At 42.2% G+C, this 18,829-nt stretch overlaps 1 protein-coding gene across 1 annotated transcript; it reads left to right on the forward strand.

The window, feature by feature from the left end:
- Positions 1-4,632: 4,632 nt before the first annotated feature.
- On the forward strand, positions 4,633-18,093 carry LOC311127770 (enolase-phosphatase E1). Its single transcript, XM_084159648.1, has 6 exons — positions 4,633-4,953; positions 5,858-5,959; positions 6,909-7,111; positions 13,756-13,888; positions 15,301-15,424; positions 17,171-18,093. Exons 1-6 carry the CDS (start codon positions 4,870-4,872, stop codon positions 17,308-17,310), a joined length of 786 nt encoding a protein of 261 aa, XP_084015774.1. The 5' UTR covers positions 4,633-4,869; the 3' UTR covers positions 17,311-18,093.
- The last annotated feature ends 736 nt before the right edge of the window (positions 18,094-18,829 follow it).

Raw genomic sequence — 18,829 nt, forward strand, 5'->3', positions numbered from 1 at the left:
AGCCTTGCTGTCCTTTCTCCCCATTTTTAACAACCCTTTTATATTCCTTTATCGTGAATTATTTTATTTTAGACTATATAGCCTATGGCTTCCCCCCTTCAATTATTAATATAACCCAAACAACCCAAAAAAATCATGAATAATTAAAACCAATTTTTATTTCTATATCCTATCTTACCCATTTATCAATTAGTGGCTATCTTACCACAACCCATCAAATGCAAGTGTAAGTTAGTCAACTTCAAAGCAATCCCAAAAACAAAGCCTCTAACCCTTCAACACTACAATTCCCATAAACCCTTATCTTAATTTTACAGAATAATGTCAGTCCTTGATTCCCAACACATCTGTAATTAACCCAAGTGATGCACATAGCCTCCAAAATGCAATTTTTAATGAATCAGTTTGCCAAGCCTATGTGAAATTGTCATAACATCAAATATTTTGTAACCAAACCAGTCTCAAAACCTTTTTGACTTGATCCTCTGCCGCGTCACGTGACGCTACGTCAGCCACACGTTAGCCCCTCCTCTCTCTCTCCTTTGTTCCTCTCATATGACAGAAGAACAGAGACACAGAAAAAGATTTTAGTAGTTACTGCAATCACTGAGTTATCTCAACCATATTCAACATTCCTTCGTTCACCCATTATTCACTCTAAGACTAAACTCAGAACTAAATAGATCGCTCAAAAACATTTTTATTTTATTTTAATCCGTCATTTAATTTAATTCATTATACTCCGTCAACATATATTTAATGTATAAATTCACTACATCTCAACAAATAGTTTCATGTTCAAACACCAGCCGCTTTAAAACTATAAGATTCGTGTTAAAATCTCTCGTCTTTGTTCCCTCGTCTGTGTCTCCCTGTCTCCCCCTGCAGTGTAACCCCACAGACCTATGACCCTTACCCACAATGCCGTGTTTGTAGTTTTAGCAAATAACCGCATGTCGTAGTTTTAGCGCCGTAAAATCAAGCGCATGCGCACATCCACTTAACCCTATGATTGCCACACCATAGAACGCCAGCGTTCTACCTCAGTTCTCTATTTTACACTTATAGTCAGACAATTACACATAACAGAACTCACATTTGCGTAGAACTCTGAATTCCACCCACACACAAACAAGTTTAAGAGGCTTATCCTATCGCAATAGGACCTCTAAGGACACGTTAGCATGTAGCACGCAACACAATTAGCATTTAGCATTAGCATTTAGCATTAGCCGCTATGTATAATGTGGCATGACCCACACTCCAGCATTTAGCATTAACATTAGCCTTAGCCTTTAGCTAACTGCGGCCTACCACACACATAAGCATCCTGCACTGCCCATTTTCTTTTTAACATATTTTCCTACCATTTTGTGCTACCGTGGATTAATGACCATTTCACCGAGAAATTAGACCCAATCAAACCCCCCGTCGGACGAAAGTCGAGCCATAATCCCAATCAGATAAACCCCATCAAACCGAGTTTTCTTTAAAACCCACCGACTGCACATTCTATCGTGCAAGCGGATTTGTCGGACCATTATCTAAAATGGCCCCCCTGGGGTCTTTAAGCGGTACAGTGCCCTAATGAATGCGCATATCTGTTTTAATTGTACACCTTCAATACTTAATTCCTACCGTTTTATGCTGTAAACTTCCAATTACCTGCCGTTTACGAATGGAATATATTATAACAGACTCCCAGTCGACCACAACAGCGCACATCAACAACGACCCAAGTACTCTTAACTGTACACCTTCAATGCCCTCTCATGAATCAGCGGAATAACCAATGCCCAAATTTTGTGAGTAATCTCACCTTTAAAGCGACTCAGAAAGGACACCAAGAACGATGCAATCAGAAATCCCGGACGAGCCCCCATTTGTAGTGTCTGTTGTCCGTGGCTATTGCTGTCAACAAGGAGTCCGCTTAGGCTGCACCGTGTTTTAGAGGCTTTTATTAATATCACACGGTTACAGCATAAGTGACAGATGTCATGACATCCGGAGAGCGACGCCTCAGAATGGCCGCTCTGCCCTCTCCTTCGTTTTTCCCCCAGTATATATAATCTCCCCAAGATGTGGGTGGCTCCCTCTACTGTCCAATCCCCTGTCTACAACACACTTCCTGTCTGTTGTATGTGGCGTTACACTAAAACATTCCCTCTTCATACTAAAATCAACATTCTTTCAGTTCCACTTAAAAACATTTAACAAAGGCATAATCCCAATACACGACAGTATCCGTTAGAATCACTTTCAATGGGGGACCTTTATTTTGCCGGCAAAACGCAAATTTCACTATTATGGCTATCCCTTATTGGGACTAGCTTCACACAGGTCAAAAAATCACTTTGGCGAAATTAGCATTGTTATGATTCTGTATTGTTATGATTCCTAACCTAGCTGAAGGTTGACCTTTGTCATATTTTATTTGTAACATTCCATGCTTTATCCTCGTGGTCGTCATCATCATCACTCCTTCGTGGAAGCAGAACACCTCCGATGGGCGAAGATGTTGCATGTTTTGCCCAGGTGGGGACGTAGTTGAGATGGCAGAAGCAGAAGTGCTGTTTGAACCTGAAAGCGCGACGAGGACCGTTAGCGATAAAGATGAGTGGCAACAGCGAAGTCCAAGAATATAACAAAAAGAGCTAAAGTTATTATGGAAAATTAGCCTGATGAGTCGTTGCTCGTTGGAGTACGTTTTTTTTGGATAAGGATGTTAATATGGGAAGGCGCTGGGAAAAGTGGATGCAGTCAAAGTAATCAGGAGTGGTATGGTGTTGATATTATGTGTATCTAAAGAGCAAAAGGAGCGTGCATTGTGGCTCGCGAAATTATCGACGTATGAAGTGGACAGCTTTGATTTTCGGAGAGGGCACCGGTAAAATGTGTTATCTCTGGCGTCGTGTTTTACATTGATAATCAATATCTTAGGCAAAAAATTCCAGGAGTAGTTCATGCACGTCGCGTGACCCGTATGGAAAATGGGGGAAAAGGAGCAAAGTTGATCTGTATTATTGATGTTTGATTAAGAGTATCTACCAACCTATGTAAAGCTGGGATATATAAGATAGGCCATGAGAGCGTTCATGCAAAACCCGATGCAATGCAAGAAGACTGCTGAACAATTAATCAAATGGCCACCCGGCCTATTTGCATTGACCCCCCCCCCCCCCCCCTTTGTTTTTACACTGCTGCTACTCGCTGTTTATTGTCTATGCATAGTCATTTTACCCCTACCTAAATGTACCAATTACCTCGACTTTGGCTTGGCACCTAAAACCCTCTCAAACCTTTACAGATGCACAATTGAGAGCATGCTGTCGGGCTGTATCACCGCCAGGTACTGCAACTGCACCGCCCGCAACCGCAGGGCTCTCCAGAGGGTGGTGCGGTCTTCCCAACGCATTACCGGGTGCAAACTACCCGCCTTCCAAGACACCTACAGCACCCAATGTCATAGGAAATTGTTAGATATTACTTGTTAGATATTACTGCACTGTCGGAGCTAGAAGCACAAGCCTTTCGCTACAACTGCAATAACATCTGCTAAACATGTGAATGACAAAAACATTTTATTTGATTGACTAACCTGTACCCCCGCACATTGACTCGGTACCGGTACCCCCTATATATAGCCTCATTATTGTTATTTTATTGTGTTATATATCTATTTTTTTTACTTTAGTTTATTTAGTAAGTCGTTTCTTAAAACTGCATTGTTGGTTAAGGGCTTGTAAGTAAGCATTTCACGGTAAGGTCTACACTTGTTGTATTTGGCACATGTGACAAATAACATTTGATTTGAAAAGTGTAAAAAGTTTGGCCACTTTCAAGTTTTTGCAGATGGAAGGAATATGTTATTGAAGAGTCTGAATGTAAAATGTTGCAACTGTGGTGGAGAACATATTCCCTGAGTGCCCTGTTAGGGTGAAAGAGGTTGAGGTTTCAAGGATCAGGGCTGTACAGCAAAGCTCCTATGTGGAGTCGGTGATAGCGTTATGGGACATGAGGCCACAGTGCTGACGAAGATATGGCGGTGGATGCACAGCAACCAGTTGCAAATGTTATCCGTCAATCAAGTGATCTGGATACCCTTGTTGTGAAGAAGGTGGATTTTGTAGCATTATATACACAGTTATTAATTGTACTGCATGTGTCTAAGAATTCCAATAAGCTGGACATCATTATATCTGCAGCCAATACGTTTTTGGGCCTCCAAGGCTTCATGGCAGAAGCACTGCAAGGACTACTGTCACCAGAAAATGTCCCGCCCTCAGAGTGTGCAAAGCTGTCGTCAAGGCAAAGGGTGGCTATTTGCAGAATCTCAAATATAACATATATTTTGATTTGTTTAACATTTTTTTGGTTACTACATTATTCCATATGTGTTATTTCATAGTTTTGATGTCTTCACTATTATTATATTATTCTAGTAAAAATAAAGAAAAACCCTTGAATGAATAGGTGTGTCCAAACTTTGACTGGTACTGTATATGTACTTTTTTTACCCCCGCATTATTTCCTTTTTGAGATCTTTATTATCCACCCGCACAGTAGGTGGCGGAATGCACATATAATTGTTGCGAACGCCAATATACCAAAGAAGCAGAACACTTCCTGGGCTATTATTATGCACGCTCTATGTGTTGAGAACGTTCAAATGGGTCTGTCTGGCTGTTGCATGTCTGCTGACGTGACGAGCCTCCACTACTCAACATTAGCTAATTGAAAAGGAACCTAACACGATTTGGAAAGGAATTGGTAGTCCTCTGTCTTAGGTTTGCTAGCGTGTTTTTCCAAGCTGGATAGCCGGGTAGATAGCTAAGCTAACAATAGCTATAGGCGGCTTTAGACAGAAACATGGCTACGGTTTCAATCCCTGCAAACACTACCGCACTCTTGCTGGATATTGAAGGAACCACGACACCAATAACGTTTGTAAAGGTAGGACAACAAACTGAGACGAATATATGGCATTTGAGGTGTGTACTGTAGCTAGCAAGTTACATTTTTTGCTAGACCGATTGCTACCTAGTGAGCAAAATTACGTTGAAAGACGTCTTATCCAGACGTTGATATTTGGTTAATTTTCGGTTCTGAATGAAAATTGAAATTATATATATTTTACAGACTTTGAAAATACGTATTTTGGTCAATGTATCTATGGCCAAATTTAAACCGTACACTCACTTATCTACATGTCAATGAAGAAAGCATTATCACATTATTTTTTTATTGCAGGCAGTCTGTTTACCTGTCTAGATGTGAAAGCTTGGGAATCAATCTTTGAATTAGATTGGTGGGGGTAGCATCCCCAACACTGGGCACGTGCTGCTAAAACAGGTACATCAACGGGTTTGGTGATATCGGGCAAACTGTAGCTATGGATTGCCCTTAGACCCGGCTTATTAATAAATTAAATAATTAATAATTAAAGGTGTCTAAATTTGAGCTATGTACAGTAGCGCACAGTAGATTAGTTCAGTACAGTACAATATAGTACATCATACTGTATTTTACTCTACGCTGCTCTACTGTATTGTACTGAACTATACTGTACTGTACTTTGTTCTATTGTACTGTGCAGTCCAAACTTGTGAAACATAGACATCTATGATTTGTTCAAATCTGAACCAATCATAGACGTGGCCAAATCAAAGCCGGTCTGGACCAGATGTCTGTGAACCAATTATAGACGTCCAAAAAACGTCAGTGGACCTTGAAATCAAGGACAGGGTGGACGGACCAAATTTCAACGTCCATGAACAAGGGGAGTCGGATGGTGCACACTAGGTCATGAATGACAGCTAGCTAACTATATCCTAACAGTGCTATTTTTTTCCTGTAGGACATTTTATTCCCATACATCAAAGATAATCTTGAAGAGCATCTGTCTGCGCATTGGGAAGAAGATGAATGCAAACAAGACGTGCATCTCCTGAAGAAACAGGTAACTGGTTTGCTGCAAACTGTGGAAAATGATGAGCAGTCAGCAGTGACTGCACACAATCACAGACAGAATATGCATAAATTTTGGGTGAAAGCATGTACGCTGTTCTTTGTTGAGCCTGTTAACGATTGCTTATGTGGTATGCCTCAGATTAGTACATTAAATGAATCGGCTGTTCAGAGTTGGGTGTCTACAGTGGGTTTGGGCTTAGCCCAAATATATAGCTATGTAGGTCACAGATTAATGGGTGTATTTGATTAGCTGCAGGCCTTAAAAGTTCCATGCATTCTGGAAGCCTGCAGGCTGTCAAATGGGATGACATGAGTGCTAGAGATGAGACAAGCTTTCAGAGCTGCGCTCACATTCACTGGCTGCTGAAGTCTAGCAGGCCTACTGCAGGAAGCTCGTTTTTTTGCACCAGGGAGGGACTGGCAAACTATGGTGGTTGAACTCCTTTGAGGACCACTTGACTGCCTTTAGATCAAAACTACCACTTGAAATCTGACTAGGTCGGTCATCTGAAGGACCAGAACAAGGGGGTTGAGGAACACTGACATTCATGGATTGCTATCTACTTCAGAGAAACACTTGATTATAGTAAATTCTGTAACAACATTGGGTTCTTCAATAAGGGATGCAGCCAGGAGGTCTTTGAATGGAGCTAATGAGTTCTCTCCTCCTCCAATGAGCTTATTGAATTAAGTTCTCATAATAGCGTGGTGACTACCATAATATCTAATTTACTGGAATGAACAGTTTCCTGTCTGCCAAGAGCTGTTTGTCTTCATCCTTGATAGGGTGCGGTTGATGGAGAGGAGGGTCGAGGCCAGCATTGAAATATCAATGCACCAAACAAGTCCCATAAATGTCGATGTCAAGATATCTATGTTGGACAACACCCAAGAGTTGTCGATGGTTAATTCCTGCCCTGACCCTTTCATCATGTTAGGTTGAGGAGGACCTGCGCCTGAACCGAGCATGTGCGCAGCACGTCCTGGACCAGTCTGGGCACACGGACGAGGAGAAAGCCATCAGGGAGGTGGTGGATAACGTGCTGTGGCAGATGGCTTCGGACAGGAAGACCACGGCTCTGAAACAGCTGCAGGGACACATGTGGAGGGCGGCCTACGCTGCCGGGAGAATCAAAGGCGAGTAAGTAGCCAGAAGTGTTCCTTCTATTGCACTGATGGTACTGAATGAGGGATGAATCCTACATCGATTTTGGTGCAAATATCCCATAGACATCATTTCATGGTTAACAGAAGTCAGACATACAGTTCCGGCCAAATATATTGGCACCCTTGCACATTTCTTAAATAATTCCCTATTTCTTCTCAAATCTGTTGAAATAGGAAAACACTTTTGGTCTTCACACCTTGTTATTGGATTTTCAACATTGCAGAACCAATTGTATTTTTGTCAACTTAAGTACAATTTTATTAAGGAAAATAAAGACAAATGGCATGGACAAAATGATTGTTAGTTACACACATTCACAGCCTTTGGTTATTATAGCCAATGAGCTTGCTGCACCTTTCTACTGGCAATTTGGCCCACTTCAGCAGCAAACTGCTGTAATTCTTAAATGTTTGAGGGGTTCCCTTTACCAACTGCTGTTTTCAGATCTCGCCATAGGTTTTGGATGTGATTTACATCTCTTCGCTGGCCACTCCAGAACAGTTCAGAGTTTCTTCTTGAGTCATTCCTTGGTGCTTTTTGATGTGTGTTTGGAGTATGATGCATTGCACACGTTCAAGGCCCCCAGCACCAGAGGCAGCCAAGCAAGAGATTCCCTAAAAACAGGCCACTTTGATACAGCTATGACCAGAAGTGACTTACGCAGCAGGTTAGGAGAATTAAAGTAGCAGGTTAGGAGAATTAGGATAAGGTTAGGAAAAGGGTTAGGGTTAGCGAAAATGCTCTCCTAACCTGCTATGAAATGCCACTTCAGGTTGTAGCTGTTTCGAAGTGTTGTGTTTTTAGGGAGTCCCAGCAAGCAACCCCACAGCATTATCAAACCCCCATGTTTGATTGTAGGGAGGATGTTATTTTAATTGAATGCTTCATTTGGTCATCACTGATCTGTATAGCCAAAGATCTCTAATTTTGTTTCATTGATCCACAGAACATTTCCCCAGGATTTGGGCTTGTTTAGCTGTGTTTTTGAGAAGTTCAATCAGGCTTTCTTGTCTCCTTCAGCGGTGGGGTCTTCCTATGTTTACCAACGACCAAATTAAGCATTCAAAGAAAATAACACCCTCCCTACAATCAAACATGGGCGAGGTTTGATAATGCTGTGTGGTTGCTATGCTGCTGAAGAGTGGGCCAAATTGCCAGTTTAAAGCTGCAGCTAGCTCATTGATGGCTGCAAGAAGCATTTGTCGGCAGTTATCTTGGCCAAAGGCTGTGCAACTTAGTACTATTTCCGGAGTGTCAATCATTTTGTCAATGCCACTTGTTGTTATTTTCTAACTTAAAATGGTAATCTTAAGTTTACAAAAAAAAATGGTTTTGCAATGTCGAAATTCCAATAACAAGGTGTGGAGACCCAAAGATATTTTCTTTTTAAAAAATACTTCAAATTTGAGACATGGAGACATTGACAATAATACATCCCCAGTCCTCCATCCCTCTCACCCACCCCACCAAGGCATCATACAAAAATAGCACAAAAAACAATAGCAATAAGTAATAACAATAATAGTAATGAAAGGGTAATAACAACAGCAAAGCTGACATTTTAAGAATGCCGGAGAGAATGCTGTTCTCTATTAACAGCTCTTACAATATTTGGCCTAAGACAGCGTCCCCCAATATTGGACCCGGAGGGGCACATATCCCCGCCCCAGCATCCAACACACAGACTCTAATCAGAGGCATGATAATACGTTTGTAAGTTAAATCGAGTGTGCTGGCGCTAGGGCAAAAACAAAGATGTGCACCAGGCTCCCAGGACCCAGGACCAGGGTGGTCCTCTATAGCTCAATTGGTAGAGCATGGCGCTTATAACGCCAGGGTAGTGTGTTCGATCCCCGGGACCACCCATACCTAAAAATGTATGCACGCACGACTGTAAGTCGCTTTGGATAAAAGCGTCTGCTAAATGGCATATTATTATATTCTAATTATTATTAAACCGGAAAAGCCGACATCCAATGAAATCAGATTGATATTGTTTAATAGTCACATGCAATGTTCCCTCTAAGCTGCGTGCGCAGTAGCTCCGAGACTGCCGCTCAGAAATAAGAGCCCACAGAGAGAAGCACTAGATTGAACTTCACTCAACTTTCTAGAGCAGTGGTCACCAACCGGTCAATCACGATCGACTGGTCGATCTCCAAGGCATTCCTAGTCGATCACCAAGCGTTTCTGTAAAAGACCCAACGATAAAGCCTTGTCTCGGGCTGTTGGCAGTAGGTGCACCTGATTCAGCTGACCTGCGCACCGGGTAGGCGAACTGTTGCCGTTTTGAACCATTTCATGTGTCTGAAGGTACAAACTCTGCCTTCCCGGCGTGCCCAGAGTGCAAATCAAGTGCACTATAGGCCTACCGCTGGCCAATCGGATGGCTCAGATTACCGTGTCTGCAGTAACGTAGCAGGCATAAAAGAAGGCTACAGCAAAGTTGATACTGTGAGATTTCTAAACGTTTAAAACCATGACTAGAGAGAGAATGTCAGCGAATACAGCGAAGAGATGCTGTTTTTATGAGTGAGTTAATGTTTAAGTTCTTACTCAGCACTATCAACACTTGGTATTCAACACTTTTATAAGCCATAAAATGTGCGTTCTTCCTATTTCCACTCAGTGCTACAACAAGCACTGCAGCAGTAATGAATGAATGAGTAGCGTTGTTATTATTAGCGGCTTGGGTCTTTTTTTTAATATCGAGGAATATTTCACTTTCTCTGTTCATTGGAATAACAACATGAATTTGTACATGAGGCAGAAATAATGTGGTGCAACTGGTATTTAGCCATCATCTGGAAGACTGTGTCCCTTTTTGGTAAGGGAGAGCGGTGAGATGTTGAGAGGCGGACCCTCAGTCTGATGCGCTCTCCCTCCACTGAGACTGACCGTCAGATTCAGGCACCATCAGCCCAATACATTTTTAATGAAAAGCAATTTATTTAAATGTATGCTCACTCAGCTGTGCTTCACAAGTAATACAACAACGGATCTATTACCGGTGTGATCATATAGCCTACCTCATATAGCCTAAAAATGGCCCGACCAACAATGCATTGGCAGGGCAATTCAAGCAAAGCCAATATGCGGTGATAATGTATTGGGCCTATAGCTTACTTACTGCACGCATTGTTACATTACTGTTTTTAATTAGTTCATGTTGCATAGGCTTACGTTTTTGAAGTCTTGTTTTTAAAAAAAGACTGAGCGGTAGTTCTCGGCTTGCATTTTGACTAAAAGTGATCTTGACTGAGTTTTCCCTGTTAACCAGTGGCGGCTCCTGAAAAAATTCTCAGGGGGGGCAATTTTTCTGATGATTTAGGTGACCTACACACATTTTAAAAAAGATATGTCCAGCAACAACATGAAGACAGGGGCAGCATATAAGTCAATACCAGAAGCATTTATTGACTGATCTCAAAAGTGTTGGCTTACCAGGGTTGGTGGAGCCCTCAGTTTCATCTTTGCCTCGCAAAGCTAACTCAAACACTCCGCAAAACTTCACACACTGGATTAGCCGGCTGAGGATGTGGCGGTTCTTGCTAATGTCGTAGTAAATATATTTGTTATAGTGAATATGGAATATGATATGTTGAGTAAAATGTTGTGCTAAGATCTATTTAGGTCAGGAGCTGGTTATAAGTTCTGTTCCTATCCAATAACAATGGACAAAAGGGTCCTATCTTGTCAGCCTTGTCAGTTTCAGTTCTCCAGTAAACTTGTGATTATCAACACTAACCTCATCGTTGTGGCGGCGGACAGCTAGCCTGTATCCCTCATCCAGTTGAGTGCCAATGTTCACTCTCCCCAAAGCAGACAATCTCAAACAGCTATCCATGTGGGTCTTTGACAGCTCATGTTTCTTAATCTTTCCTGAAAGATGGTGCATGTCCGTTACACACCAGTCGCTGTCCAAGCGGTGCTGTCTGCCGTGCCGCCTTCAGGGTGAAAGAGTAAGCAGGGGGTAGCAGAAGACTGCATTAGCTACATCGCAGCCTGCTAGCCAGGTTTTTCGTTCGTACCAATTTTTGGAAAATCCTCGGGTGTAGGACTTTCCGCCTTTAGTAGAAACCTGTTGAATTATTAAATTTGGTCTGGGAGGTCCTAATTGTTTCGTTGCCAATTTATCTTGATTTGTTCGCCGACAAAAAGTAACTTATTTCAAAGAGACAATCGAGTTGCACTGAACGCTATAGCCATCTTGATAGTAGTACGTGAATTGATTGATGAGGCTACCCGCTCTTTTCTTAGTTACGTTCATGGTTATGTTACGTATGACGAAAGCGCGTAAGTGCAAGCCCTCAGAAACCCATAGAGATTGTATTGAAAGCTCTGATATTTGAAAAAAAATAGATTTTACATGGGAGTCTATGAGAGACTTCTGGGCGATTTTCAACCTGACTGAAATCGCCCCAAAAGGGGGGGGGGCCATTTGAAGCACGACTTTAGCCTGATTGGACATTTAGTGGCAGATCAGACGTCTAGATTAGAACACTCATAACTACTGTTGCCGTGATATAATTGATTAGAAAAAAAATCCCTTCCTTTTCCCGTTTGGCAGTGCGTCGCCCATATCGCCCTAATGAACACACCGCCCCTGCTGTTAACCCTATAAACGTTTCCCTTTACTGTGGCAATTGTGATCGAATCAACGAAATATTAGCCGCTTTCAATGCAACATACTGAAACAAAACGAACTATGCAAGCGATTTTGTTGTATGCAGAACACATCGGAGTAGGTATCTATTGCATTGACATGCACTACTCAGCCCGTACTCTACACAGACCGGTGTGGCATAAACATTCAGAGCTGCAGTAGGCCTATATGCAAATAGAACATTGCTATATATGGATTTGTGCTATTTACTTTGAACTGGACTGTGTTTACAGCATGAGCGGTTGTGAGTAGATGCACTTGTTTTGAGATTAAAGCGAGAGCTGCATGTATCCTTTGCTAGTTAGTGAGTTATTAGCCCAGTTATTTTTTTTATTTTTTTTTATTTAACCAGGTAAGCCAGTTGAGAACAGGTTCTCATTTACAACTGCGTCCTGCGACCTGACCTAGTTATAGATCATTTGTAGTCAGTAATAGGGGAGTGATTGCTTCCTACAAGAGCACAAAACGTATACATTTCTAGACATCTTTGAAAAGTGAGTCAGGTAAATATCTTCTTTTTTTTTTTGTCTTAAATGGCAATAAGCTAAGTAGCCAATAGACAGAGGGTAGCATAATTTGTCTGATTCTCTGTAATAATGGTATGGGAATAATAATGCATTTTATTTTGTAAAGTGGTTTCTTGCATCAAACAACACAACTTTTCAGTCACCTCCTTGTCTGAAGGACAAGTGGATAAACAGGTTAATGTCAAGCCCTGCATGTTCTTTTTCTTCAAAAGTCTCATGGAATGTAGGCCTACATTGAACACCACACATTGGCTGCTACTGTAGGCTGAATGATGGAACAGCTATTTCCATGTTAAAATGTTATGGGATGCATTTTCTCCATTGTTTTTGATGGTAGGCCACTCTGGTAGGCCTACATTATGATCAAATAGCCACAGTAGCCTACTTGGCCACTGTTAAAACTGTAACTTAAAGCAGGTACAGCCTCAGTGGTCACATGTACAGGGTTGCAGGTGTGATTGCAGGGTACAGTGAAAATCTTAGGCTTCGAGCGCCAACATGCAGGACTAAGTGAAATAAAAGAAAGAAAATGGTCATAAAAAAACAACAATAGAAATAGCACTATATATATCATAACAACTGTAGCAGTGATGAATAAATACATGTCCATTGGGGTGGAGGCAGAGTAAAGACTGTTGAGGGGGTGGGGGGGAGTGACCAAAGGGGGAGTGACCAAAGGGGGAGCAGCCGCGTGATCAGCATGATAAAGCCAGTAGGACGGCGAGCTAGAAGTGAGGCAAATGCTATTGATGGGTGGTAACATTACAAATGTAAAGATGTTAGATGAAAATAGCAGTGAGCAGATTGGGGTCAACTGTTTTGTTACATATATGTGAAAATGCCTCAGATGGGGTCCCAAAAACCCCTCAGAGATTGGCATGACCAAAACATATGCCCCACAGTCGCTGCATCTCAAACACTTGGGGTTGACATTTGGATAGATTTTTGCCAGCCTGTCATTTGAGTAATGGAGACGGTGCAAAACTTTGAACTGAATGAGCCCATACCTTATGTAAAATGATGAGGTGTAGATACGCTCTATACTATGTTGCCATATGTCATCGGGTAGCTTGCCATCCACAAGTTATTTTCAAGTTCAACTTATTTTAGAAGAAATGGTTGCCAATATATTTGGCCACAACAGTATGTGTGCACAGATTGCAAGATAAGATTCTTCCCTGCAGGAATGTAGGCCTACAGGTTGTGTTTAGTCTTATGTAATGGTATTAATGCTAATGGTTTCTACACCGCCTGTGGGAGGATCAAGTCCTATTGTACTGTTGCATTTCTTCCAAATGTCACCTTCAAACCATCATTGTTTGGAGTCCTGATGACTCATCCAGATGAAAAGACAGTATTACTAATGTGTGTGTATGTGTATGTGTGTGTGTGTGTGTGTGTGTGTGTGTGTGTGTGTGAACCAGGGTGTACCAGGATGTGGTTCCATCCATCAGGAGGTGGAGACGGCAGGGCCTGAAGGTCTATATCTACTCCTCTGGCAGCGTGGAGGCCCAGAAACTACTGTTTGGAAACTCTGTAGAGGGAGACGTACTAGATGTAAGGAACTCTTCTCTTTATAAACTGTTTATAACACACACTAATCTCTCTGGTACATTGTAATTAGGGGTGTAAACATTTAAACTCAGTTGGGATCGTTAACGTGTAGAAAAAGTCCCTAACCGAAAAACAATGGGGGGTTCTCACAAAATTAAAATCACAGTGCAGTTATCACAAAAATATGATTTTCTGTGTTATAGCCTAACTAGACGATAGGCTATAACGGCCTGGGGAAAGTTGTGTCATTTAAATAAAACCAGGGAGAATGAGGTGAACTTTAGACTACTTTGGTGAAAATGCGAGATACAGAATATCAAGACATATGCGCACAGTTCTTTCTGCCTCCTGCCTCCTGCCCCCTCCCCTCGAGCTGGCGCGCATGCTCTTTCTCTTCGCTAACGATGCGAGTGTGTTCAGTCTTCATTCTGTTGCATGTAGAATATCCTAGCCTGTTCATTGATGATAGGCCCTGCTTTACTGAAGTTGCGAGACACATTCAAGGCAAGAAATTGCGAGATACAGCTTTTAATTAACGATAGATAGGCCTAGTGCACGGTTCTGACTGTCTGCCTTGTGGCTGACTTGCCTATACTGTGCCCCTCCCCTCTCTTTCCCTCGCTTGCTTGCTATGAAAGATGCGAGTGTTTGTGTTCTCGGAAGTAGGGTACGGCAACAAATCATTCTCCTCAGTTCCGAAAATACTGAATCTTGACACTCAGAAATAGGAGTTGAAACTGGGAGTCTGTGCAAGGAGTCAAGGAATCGATTATTTTGGAGTCGACTCTCCACCACTACGTCACCGTCGTTGGAAAAATGGCAGAGAAAGGCCAGCGACAGCAGCATCCGGTATGGCAATACTTTGAGAAGGTGGTGAAATGCAAACTTTGCGCTGTGGAATAGAGGTAGGCCTACAGTAATTGTAATACAGGTGCAATGCTTAACCATCTGAAAGGGACGCACCGTGAGACCCAACCTGGTGCTGGCAGCAGCGCAGGCCCCCAACAGCAGACCGGAAAGAACTGTGATAAGGGAAGGCGTAGCCATGACTGCGGTAGATGGAACTGCATTGCCCCCTAGCGGTCATACGCAGGACTGTATTTTGCCTTTTATGATTTCTTTCTTATCGTTTAACCGACAACAATTGCAGTTTAAACGTTAAGGAAAATTGTCAATTTGTCACATCCCTAATTGTAATACACTCCCAGCTAGGTTTGCAAAATTCCAGTACCTTTCCTAAAATACCCAGGTTTTCCAGAAATCCCAGTTGGAAGATTCCTGGAATCGGGAGGGAATATGCAGGAAATCAGGGAATCCTCCAACCAGGATTTCTGGAAAACATTGGAATTCTGAGAAAGTTTCTGGATTTTGTAATCCTACTCACAGCTAACTTCAGATTGTCTCTATCCTTTCAGCTATTTGATGGCCACTTCGACACCAACATAGGCGCTAAAGTAGAAAGTAAAAGCTATGAGAGAATTGCAGAGAGAATCGGCTGCCTGTCTGAGGAAATCATGTTCCTGACAGACGTGACACGGGGTAAGTGTTGTAGCAGGCAGATTAGTTCAACAGTGAATGCTATTTACATATTGTTTGGGCCAGAGCCTTTCTACCTAGCAGGATCAGCCCCAGAAGCTATGCCAACCTTTAGCTATGACTCTGAATTCTACAGTGGAATTTCCCACTTGCTAGTCGAAGGGCTTGTCCTGAATTACAACAACCCAGCCTGCATTAGACAAGTTCATATGCTGCTTATAGAATATCAAATGGGCAAATTTTAACTTGTATTTATTTGACTATGTTATGGACTGTTTTATGGACACGCATGTTCTCAATAACCTACTGGGTAACATGAAGGAAGATAAATAATACATTTACCAGATTTTGATAACTGAAGCCATGTAGCTAGTCCAGAATAGCATTTGGTAAGGCTGTTGTATCGGAGTTAGTGCTATATGCTGTACTGCACCAGAGTGAGGGCCTCCCCCTGAGGTATGGTGACCACATGTCCCGGATTGTGCAGGACAGTCCAGCCCTTTGTCCCGCATCCCGCAACCATACCATCATGTCCCGCATTTTATCAACAAATTCAAACTAATTTAATTTACAAAAAGCGTGCTTCTGATGAAGAGTAAGTCAATAGCCGTATTAGACTGAAAGATGGGCAATTAGGTAATTTTGTCAAACTTGTGAGGCTCTCCATGCTCATTAGTTGATCATTCAACATATTTTCTGCAACTTCACTCAATCCCGTTTTAAGTCTACCTTCCTAACTGTTTTACATTCCCTGAGACCAACCAGAAATGTTTCCTTGGCCACATATTCCCAGATTTTCTTAAAATAGACACCCGTGGTCTCTCGTTTTTGTATCACCAAAAGAGTAGGCCAGGTGTGCTTCAGTTAGCTCGTTCAGTGCAGCGGGAGAAGGGGTGTAGTGCTGCCGTCACAGCGTCACTCCACCACTTCTTACAATGGTGCTCATCTAGTAAAGTTGGATCAAAGCTGAATCAATGTATTGGAAGATCACATAAGGATCAATATAATATAATAGCATAGTATAACGTTACTGTTACACATTTTGAGATTTTAGGATGGTTAGCTGAATAGTAAAAACTAGAAATCTAATGCAGCCAAAACTCAACAGGGTGCGCCACAAGGCAGAATGTGCTTTTGATTTAAACAGAATACAGGAAGGCTGTATAGTTTAACACCATCTTCTCTAATTTGCTCACGAAACAGTAATTCAAGAAGATCTAAATGCATATTCCCATGAAACCGAATGAGATCAAATGATTGGCATGCAGTTTGGACATTTCACCATAAAATGTGAAGAATTGTAATTTAGAAATTAGGTAGCCTATGTCTAACTTGGTGTTTGAGGGTATTACAAATACTAATTTCATAGGCAGACGTTGCAGTTGGAGGATGCATTTTATATAATGATATTCAATAGGCTACATTAGTGGGGGGTGCGAATGTCCCTCAAACTCATTGATTTGGGTATTTTAAATGTGGTCACCCTACCCTGAGGGGATGCAGATGCCATCATGTTAGTGTAGCTGTGCATGGAGAGCCACACAGCTGCCTTGGGGCTGGCCCCACAATCACCTCAATGTTCTACCTTCCTTTGTTGTGTAGAATATTAGCTTACAACCAAGGGTTAGGGCCTCAGTTACACCATTACTAGGACTAGGACTTGGGTGAGCCTGCTGTACTGGGATCCTAGTGTGGCTCAGGGAACATGGTCGAGAGGAGGATATTACAGTGTTGTGTTCCTCCCTGCAGAGGCCAAGGCAGCGGAGGATGCGGGTGTGAACGTGGCAGTGGTGGTGCGGCCGGGGAACATGGAGCTGACAGAGGAGGAGAGGTCGCACTATAACCTCATTACAACCTTCAGCCAACTGGAAGTGACGGGCAGCACTTAACACTGGAGGAGAGGGGAGGGTAGAGAGATGCTGCTGTCCGATTCTGCCCTTCTCCTCCCCAAAGTGTGCACTCATTGACTCCCCCTTGTGGATATAAAAGTACTGGAGAGGCTTACCCATGGGAGTTTTTGCCATATATCTAACACCTTTGTTTTTAAATACATGAGGGGGAGTAATGTGTGTACACTTGGGAGAGAACGGGAGAGAATCAGAACACAGCTAGAGAGAGGGAGAATACTTACTCACTAGCCCCGTTCAATCATGTTCCCTAGCCTCTTCCCCTAGCACCTGCTGCCCCTTGGGTCTTATCAAAGGACTGGAATGGTAAAAGCAAAGTGATGGATGCTCCTCTAAGCCTATTGGAGAGCCAGGTGGAGCAATTGCTTTCACCTATCTAGTCCTTTCAGACTATGAAGGGGAGTGGGCTAAGGGAAGAAGCTACTAACTGAAATTGAACCGGGCCACTCTCATAAGAACTGTTTGTCCGAGGGGAGGGGAATGGGAGGGTCGGCCATTGATCAAAGGATTTTGGGAGTGCACTAAAAGGGGAGCCTGGGTGCCAGTCTGTTTCTGCTCTAGCCAACATGTCGTTGTCTTAGCCAGGTAACAGTGTAGCGTTGTTGAACACAGAAACAGTCGGGTATCTAGGCTACACACAGGGTGGGCGGTGGGCAACAAGCACCAAGAGTCGTACCGGTCTGCAGACTGACTATTTTAAGGGACCTGCCAGGGTTTCTTTTGCCTTTTTCTAAACATTTTAAATAAAAACCATATTTAAGTTGATCACTTTATTTACATTTATTTAACTGTAATATGGTTCAAAATCATGCTGATTGAACTTGGAAGTTTGAGTATTACATTTCTGTACTGTGTTTTTGTTTGCATTGTCAGTCACATTTGGAAACTTGTTGAGTATAGCCCAATCCTGTAAAGTGCATTAATCAGAATGCAAAGACAGGTTTTATTGTAAAATATCATTTAATGTTCTAACAAACAGCAGTACAACACTGAGATGCATTTGTCAGTTATGCTCGCATGATAATGATAAAGCCAATTGTTGTACTAAGTCACATGCAATGGAGAGAACCCTTCAAAATATTCCCATGACTTGTGTTTTAATAGGAGCAACAGTGATATGGTTCAGAATGGCATCATTGTACCTGGGTGATGACGGAGAAGGTAATACTACTGTACTAATCTTCACAGAGAGGCTGAGACTTCATCACAAACTGTCAGTCTTAATTCAGGTTGAAAATAGAGGTAGACAGACAGGAAAAAGAGCAAACGCAGCAGAAAACCTCATGTCGGTAGAGGAAGTTGGGTAGAATGAGAAGACTCAAAATGGGAGAGGGTGATGACTCCCATCGCACATTTTATTGAGGATTTAGCTACATTCATCTGAAAGTCAGTGAGGTGTGGTGTCACTATTAATCTGAGACATGAGTTCTGCTTCTACAACTCACAGCTACATGATAAACAACCATGTTCATCAATCTTCAATTAAATCGTTTAGCATCTT

This window comes from Coregonus lavaretus, assembly GCF_964263955.1.
Source record: "Coregonus lavaretus genome assembly, chromosome: 4".
Classification (NCBI taxonomy): domain Eukaryota; kingdom Metazoa; phylum Chordata; class Actinopteri; order Salmoniformes; family Salmonidae; genus Coregonus; species Coregonus lavaretus.